This window comes from Miscanthus floridulus, chromosome 9 (assembly GCF_019320115.1).
Source record: "Miscanthus floridulus cultivar M001 chromosome 9, ASM1932011v1, whole genome shotgun sequence".
Lineage (NCBI taxonomy): Eukaryota > Viridiplantae > Streptophyta > Magnoliopsida > Poales > Poaceae > Miscanthus > Miscanthus floridulus.
The window spans coordinates 133,483,046-133,491,082 of NC_089588.1; the positions used below are offsets into that span (position 1 = coordinate 133,483,046).

At 56.0% G+C, this 8,037-nt stretch overlaps 1 protein-coding gene across 1 annotated transcript; it reads left to right on the forward strand.

Moving 5' to 3' along the window:
* The first annotated feature begins 232 nt into the window (after positions 1–232).
* On the forward strand, positions 233–4,048 carry LOC136484294 (pollen-specific leucine-rich repeat extensin-like protein 3). The gene has a single exon (XM_066481539.1). The coding sequence runs from the start codon at positions 268–270 to the stop codon at positions 3,835–3,837; it is 3,570 nt and encodes a 1,189-aa protein (XP_066337636.1). The 5' UTR covers positions 233–267; the 3' UTR covers positions 3,838–4,048.
* The last annotated feature ends 3,989 nt before the right edge of the window (positions 4,049–8,037 follow it).

The following is an 8,037-nucleotide window of genomic DNA, read 5'->3' on the forward strand; positions in this document are numbered from 1 at the left end:
CAGCTCCACCGAGCGTGGGCCGGCACCCTGCTCCTCCTTCCTCTCCTGTCGTCGTCCTCGTCCGTCCGCCCCTGGACAGGCGCAGCAGGCCGCGAATGCCGCGGAGCCAGCAACCGGCCGCCACCGTCCACCACCACCACCGGCCTCACGCTCAACGCGCCCATGCAACCGCACGCTGTTACCGCCCTCCGGCCTCCATAAAGCACCCCGGCGACGGGGGCTGTCGACCTCAGTGTGCACGTCCGGCCACCGCTCGCTCCCTCCCTCATGGACCCTCCTCTGCGGCTCCTGCCCGACGGGCGCCTCATGGCGGCGCTGCTGCTCCTGTCCGCCTGCAGCGTGCAGGCGGTGACGAGCGCGGAGGCCTCGTACATCGCGCACCGCCAGCTGCTGGCCATGAAGGAGGCCGGCGACCTGCCGGCGGACTTCGAGTTCGACGACCGGCTCGGCGCCGGCGCCGGCACCTTCGCCAACCCGCGCCTCCGCCGCGCGTACATCGCGCTGCAGGCCTGGAAACGCGCCTTCTACTCCGACCCCAAGGGCTACACCGCCAACTGGGTCGGCAGCGACGTGTGCAAGTACAACGGCGTCATCTGCGTGGAGGCGCTGGACGACCCCAAGACCATGGTGGTGGCCGGGATCGACCTCAACGGCGCCGACATCGCCGGGTACCTTCCCCCGGAGCTCGGCCTGCTCACCGACCTCGCCTTCTTCCACATCAACACCAACCGCTTCTGCGGCATCATCCCCAAGAGCATGTCGCGGCTGTCGCTGCTGCACGAGTTCGACGTCAGCAACAACCGCTTCGTCGGCGTCTTCCCCTACGTCTGCCTCGAGATGGTGTCGCTCAAGTACCTCGACCTCCGGTTCAACGACTTCGAGGGCGAGCTGCCGCCGGCGCTCTTCGACAAGGACCTCGACGCCATCTTCGTCAACACCAACCGGTTCGTGGGGTACATCCCGGAGAACCTCGGCAACTCCACAGCGTCCGTCATCGTCTTCGCCAACAACGCCTTCGTCGGGTGTATCCCCAAGAGCATCGGCCGCATGGTGAAGACGTTGGACGAGATCATCTTCCTCAACAACAAGCTGGACGGGTGCCTGCCGCTGGAGATGGGCCTGCTGGTCAACACCACCGTCATCGACGTCAGCGGGAACATGCTCGTCGGCACCATCCCCGAGCAGCTGTCCAACATCGCCAAGCTCGAGCAGCTCGACGTGTCCCGGAACGTCTTCACGGGCATCGTGCACGAGTCCATCTGCGAGCTCCCGGCGCTCGTCAACTTCAGCTTCGCCTTCAACTTCTTCAACTCGGAGGCCGCCGTGTGCATGCCGTCCGACAAGGCGCTCGTCAACTTTGACGACAGGGACAACTGCCTCGGCGCGCTGCGCCCGGCGCAGAAGACCGCGCTGCAGTGCGCCCCCCTGCTCGCGCGCCCCATCGACTGCAGCAAGCATGTGTGCGCTGGGTACCCGACGCCCGGAGGAGGGCCGCCGTCGTCGGTGCCAGGGAAGCCGCCATCGGTACCCGGGAAGCCGTCGGTGCCAGGGAAACCTGCTGCGCCTGCGCCCATGCCGTCCCCGCATACACCGCCGGATGTATCGCCAGAGCCGCTTCCAGAGCCATCGCCGGTGCCTGCACCCATGCCGATGCCGACCCCTAAGTCACCGCCGGCGGACGATTATGTACCAACACCACCTGTACCCGCGAAGTCACCGCCAGCTACCTCGCCGCCGGCAGCACAAGGTGCTCCACCGCCTCCAAAGTCAGCCTGGCTCCCAGGGACACCGGAGCGGCCCAAGGTGCCACCGCCTCAGGTGCAACCTCCTCCAGCTGCCTCCTCCCCGCCTCCGGCACCGGCGAAGTCGTCTCCTCCGCCGGCACCAGTGGCATCACCACCGCCACCTGCAAAGACTCCTTCTCCACCGGCCCCTGTTGCTTCACCACCACCACCTGTGAAGTCTCCCCCACCACCAGCACCAGTGAGCTCTCCACCACCACCCGTGAAATCACCTCCCCCACCAGCGCCGGTGGCATCACCTCCGCCGCCTGTGAAATCACCTCCTCCGCCGGCACCAGTGGCCTCTCCACCTCCACCGGTGAAATCTCCACCACCGCCGGCTCCCGTGAGCAAACCTCCTCCTCCGGTGAAGTCCCCACCACCACCAGCTCCGGCGAAATCAACCCCACCTCCAGAGGAATACCCAACACCACCATCTCCGGTGAAGTCATCGCCGCCTCCGGAGAAGTCTCCACCTCCACCCACTCCGACTACCTCTCCACCAGAAAAAGAGAAGCCTACTCCTCCATCAACTCCGTCTAAGCCACCTTCAACTCCAGAGAAGCCACAACCGCCACCATCTCCAGTTGAGACACTACCTCCACCGAAAGAACCAGTTAGCTCACCACCGCCTACACCTAAGTCATCACCTCCACCAGCTCCTGTAAGCTCACCGCCTCCAGTGAAGTCTTCTCCACCTCCAGCACCAGTGAGCTCACCACCGCCTACACCTAAGGCATCACCTCCACCAGCTCCTGTAAGCTCACCACCTCCAGTAGAGAAGACTACTCCACCAGCAGCACCAGTCAGCTCACCACCTCCGGTCGTAAAGTCTTCTCCACCACCAGCACCGGTTAGCTCGCCACCAATGACGCCTAAGTCATCAGGCCCACCTGCACACGTGAGCTCACCACCAGAAGAGGAGGAGTCATCCCCACCACCGGCACTGGTGAGCTCACCACCATCAGAGCCCAAGTCATCACCGCCGGCAACAGTTAGCTCACCACCGGCGACGCCTAAGTTGACACCTCCACCAGTTGTTGTGAGCTCACCACCTCCAGAGGTGAAGTCTTCTCCACCGCCGGCACCAGTCAGCTCACCACCACCAACGCCTAAGTCGTCACCTCCACCTGCTCCTGTGAGCTCACCACCTCCAGTAGTAAAGTCTTCACCACCACCGGCACCAGTCAGCTCAACGCCGCCGGTGCCTAAGTCGTCACCTCCACCTGCTCCTGTGAGCTCGCCGCCTCCGGTGGTAAAGTCCTCTCCACCACCGGCACCAGTCAGCTCACCACCACCGGCACCTAAGTCGTCACCTCCACCTGCTCCTGTGAGCTCGCCACCTCCAGAAGTGAAGCCACCACCAGCGCAAATTAGCTCACCACCACCAGCGCCTAAGTCGTCACCTCCACCTGCTCCTCTGAGCTCACCACCTCCAGTGGTGAAGTCTTCTCCACCACCGGCACCAGTCAGCTCACCACCTCCTCCGGTCAAGTCGCCACCTCCACCTGCCCCTGTGAGCTCACCTCCTCCCCATGTGAAGTCTCCACCACCACCGGCACCGGTCAGCTCACCACCACCTCCAGTGAAGTCACCACCACCACCGGCACCGGTCAGCTCACCACCACCTCCAGTGAAGTCACCACCACCTCCAGCACCAGTGAGCTCGCCACCACCCCCAGTGAAGTCACCACCACCACCGGCACCGGTCAGCTCTCCACCACCCCCAGTGAAGTCACCACCACCACCGGCACCTGTCAGCTCTCCACCACCCCCAGTAAAATCTCCTCCTCCACCGGCACCGGTTAGCTCTCCTCCGCCGGAACCAGTTAGCTCTCCTCCACCAGCACCAGTGAAGCCGCCATCGCTACCACCACCGGCCCCAGTAAGCTCACCTCCTCCGGCGGTCACCCCTGCCCCACCAAAGAAAGAAGAATCAACGCCAGCACCACCGGCAGAATCCCTACCTCCACCTTCATTCAACGACATCATCCTTCCACCTATCATGGCCAACAAGTACGCATCTCCGCCTCCCCCTCAGTTCCAAGGGTATTAAGCGCCACAGAGACATGGCTGACGAAGAGTGAATGGACCAGTATATAAGGTCACATGCGCAGACAAACAACTACATGTACACTGCAAGCGTGTGTGAAATTGTTTATTTTTTTTTGCATGTGCACGCGATGTTCGAATGTGTGCATGTGTGAACTAACTACATGAGGCGACAAGGTGTAAGAGACATGCCAGGGGAGTGTGATTTTTGTGCCTTCTGTATCGCTTTATTTTTTTCTTATATATAGAAAAGGAAATGTTTTCCTTAAAAAATGGAGTACAAGATGACGGAACAAAGTTAAGGGATTATTATGAACTGCTTTTGTCCCTGTTATTGATATACTCACTGCCGGGAACAGGAGGGCACACGGCAAAGCCACAAATACACTTGGCAAAGGGTTTGTCGAGTGCAACACTTAGTAAATGGCACTCGGCAAAAATTTCATCGGCAAACTAACTTTGCCGGGTGTTTTTCGTCGGACACTCGGCGAAGACTTTACCGAGTGCCCCAAAAACACTGGGCAAATATTTTTTGAAAAAAATAAAAAAATTAAAGCATCAGCCACTCCAGCGCTGGCCCGCCACTGCCGCTCATTGGATCCACCAGCGCCCTGGATCCGCCACCCGGGGGGCGCCGGCGGCCTGGATCCACCGCCGACGGGCGCCACCGCCCTGGATCCGCCGCCGGAGTAAGGAGGCACCGCTCTGGATCCGCCACCGGGAGCTCTGGATCCACCGCCGGAGGAAGGAGCCACCGCCCTGGATCCGCCACCGGGAGCTCTGGATCCACCGCTGGAGGGCGGCGCTATGGGGAGGGAGGGGAGGGAGAGAGAGCTGAGGCCGGATCCGGGCTCTGGGGCACCAGGGTGCTGCTCCTTTGGGCCGCCGGGGAGGCCGCCAAGGATCCTCCTTGCCAGGGCACCCGCCGGGGCTCCTTGTCGCGGGGCCGGGGCTCCTCACCAGGGCACTCTCCGCTAGGGCACCTCCTCACCGAGGCCGGGCCTCCTCCTTGCCAGGGTGCCCACCGCCGCTGTGGGGGCAGAGAGAGCGAGCGCCGCCGCTGTGGAGGGAGAGAGGGCGAGCGCTGCCGCTGTGGGGAGGGAGTGGAGGCTGCGCGCCGCTCAGTGTGGGAGAGGAAGTGAGCATGCTCGATCCGGGCAGGAGAGGGAGGAGGGGGGCGCCAGATCCAGGCCAGAGAGGGAGCAGGGGAGGGCACCGGAGGAGGAGGAAGGAGAGGGAGCAGGGGAGGGCGCCGTAGGAGGAGGGAGAGGGGCGTGCGGGGTGACGGAGGGCGCGGTGTGCGGGGTGACCGAGGGGGCGGTGTGCGGCTTTTATTTCTAGGAAAAAAATTGCCGAGTGTTGTAGATCTAGCACTCGGCAAAGGGTTTTTTATTTTTTTCTTCTCCTTTTTTTCAAAAAAATTATATTTCTTTGCCGAGTGTTGCAGATCTAGCACTCGGCAAAGATTTTTTTTTATTTTTTTTCTTCTCCTTCTTTTCCAGAAAAAATATTTTATATTTCTTTGCCGAGTGTCGTAGATCTAGCACTCGGCAAAGTTTTTTTTTATTTTTTTCTTCTCCTTTTTTCCAGAAATAATATTTTATTTCTTTACCGAGTGTTTTTTTTTACACTCGGCAAACCTGCTCTTTGCCAAGTGTTTTTTTTGTTTACACTCGACAAACCTCCTATTTTGCCGAGTGTTTTTTTTTTTTTTGCCGAGTGTTTTTAGCGCAGCACTCGGCAAATCACTTATTCGCCGAGTGCCTAAGGGAATGCACTCGGCAAACATAAAAACACTCGACAAAGAGTAGGATTCCGGTAGTGACTATTAAAATGGTTATGGTCGTATATGATGAATACTTCTCGCAGTTCCATTTGTGATCCATGTGAATTATTGAGTTCTCACATAATACAAGTGATTATGCTATATTCAAATTTAACTCGGTGTTTCTCTTGATCAACACAAATCGAAATTAGTGGGTGGCCACGCATAGGGTCTGTTGTTGGATATATTATGAGCTTGGCCCGTATAATATTTAATAAATCAAATAAAACTCTATGGTGCGTAACATTAAGCGTTGTATGGTTTAATACTGTATGGAATTTTGACTGAACGTTTACTCAGCTTATTTGGTTCGAACTTATCTATCTTAATTGAGAAGCTGAGAAAAGGACAAAGAAGTGCCACACGCGCGCACGCCGCCGGCTGGGCCGGGCCGGGCCTGGCCGAGGCCGTGGCGAGGCGAGGCGGCGAGCGAGCGGGCGGGCGTGGCTAGGTTTTGCCACTTAATCCACATAATCACGAGAGTTTCTCTCCTTTATGGTGGAGGCAAACTGATTGAGCGAGTTACCATCTCTTCGTATCTCCGTTTCCTTGGACCCTCCGCTACCTTTCTCCCGTCTCTTCGTATCTCCGCTTCCTGGGATCCTCCGCTGCCCTTCTCCCTTCCCATCGCATCCATAAATCTGAAGTCCTCTGTTAGTCTTCCTACCTTCCGCTTCGCTTCCGAGAGAGACCACATCTCAGCCGCCCTTAGGTCTTCCCCGTCCCATACCTCTGCACGCATGGAGTAGCGGGAGAGCCGGTGCCTTCGGAACCCTCATCCGCCTGCGAACCTTGCATGGGGTGTGCGGCGATTAGGTTTTTGGAGAGCGAATCCATGACTACTCGTCCGACGTCTTCTTCCTAGTGATCGCTCGCGGAACCCGTCTTCTTTCTGGTGACCGTTCGTGGGACTGCACTGCGAACCATCTTCCTGCATCGATTGTGGTCCACGACTTCGAGCAACGCCTATGTCGACTAGTGCGAATGGAGCCTCCGATTCCCTTAGCATGGGACCCTCCACTGGGCACAATCTTAATTCTGTAATTACCATACTTTGCGTCCTTTCTGTATCAATCTGTATGTCATCCTTGCATGTTGTAGCGCTTGTCAAAGATATACACATGCACATATATGTTGTCACGAACCTGCTGATGTTTTATTTCTAGATTAAATTGACCATGAAAATGCCTAATTATCTAACAATCCAAAAACCTAATGTTAGGTAATTTTCTGTCGGTGGTTTTGCAGCTGCTTTGAAGCCGAACAATTTTGATGGCAAGAATTTTATGATATGGCATGGCAAGATGGTGTTGTGGTTGACTGCTATGAATTGCTATCACGCCGCGCAGCGGAAGCCTGAACAATTTACTCCTGAGGAGGAGTAAAAGTTCTTGGTTGCTGATAACCTGTTTCGAGGTGCCGTGATTAGTGCACTTCATTCTAAGTATGAGAAAAACTACATATCTTGCACATCAGGCAAAGAGTTATGGGATACTCTTGAGGCAAAGTTTGGAGTTTCTGATGTTGGTAGTGAGATGTACCTTATGGAGCATCTGAATGACTACAAAATGGTTGAAAACTGTTCTATAGTGGAACAGGCTCATGAGATACAGGCGCTAGCAAAGGAACTAGAACATTTTTCCATGTCTATTACCCAACAAGTGTGTGGCCGACGGTATAATTGCTAAGCTGCCACCTTCTTGGAGGGATTTTGCTACTTCTCTAAAACACAAGAGACAAGAGTTTAGCGTGGCTGAGCTTATTAGATCTCTTGATGTTGAGGAGAGGGCGAGAGCAAAAGACAATCGTGGAAAAGGAGTTGAGTCTTCCGCTGCTAATATGGTACAGAAGAAAAAGTCATTTGCATCCGGTAATAAAAAGAAGAAGAACATGCAAGAGAACAACAATACAAAGCCTAAGCAAAATACATAGTTTAAGAAGAAAAATAACAAGAAAGGTGGAGGTTGCTTTGTTTGCGGAAGTGATGAGCATTGGGCAAGTGCGTGCCCAGACCGCAAATATAAGCTAGAAAAGAATTCAGCAAACATGGTGATTAGCGAGACTGGAGGAGGAACATCTGGGTATGGTAATTCTTTACCTTTTGTTTTTTTAGTTTGTCTTTCACCTGAGTGGTGGATGGACAGCGGTGCTAATATTCATATGTGTGCTGATGTTTCTTTGTTTACTTTCTATCAGGCTGGCAGGACTAGAGCCTTGCTGATGGGAAACGGTTCGCATGCGCGTGTTCTTAGTGCTGGTACGGTCGTTCTGAAGTTTACTTTAGGAAAGATGGTGCTATTAAAGAACGTGTAGCATGTCCCCTCCGTCAAGAAGAATCTTGTTAGTGGTTCTCAAATGTGTCGCGATGGCTTTAAAATT

Excerpts from the sequence above, each read along its gene's own strand:
- LOC136484294 (XM_066481539.1), top strand. The coding sequence starts at position 268 with ATGGACCCTCCTCTGCGGCTCCTGCCCGACGGGCGCCTCATGGCGGCG.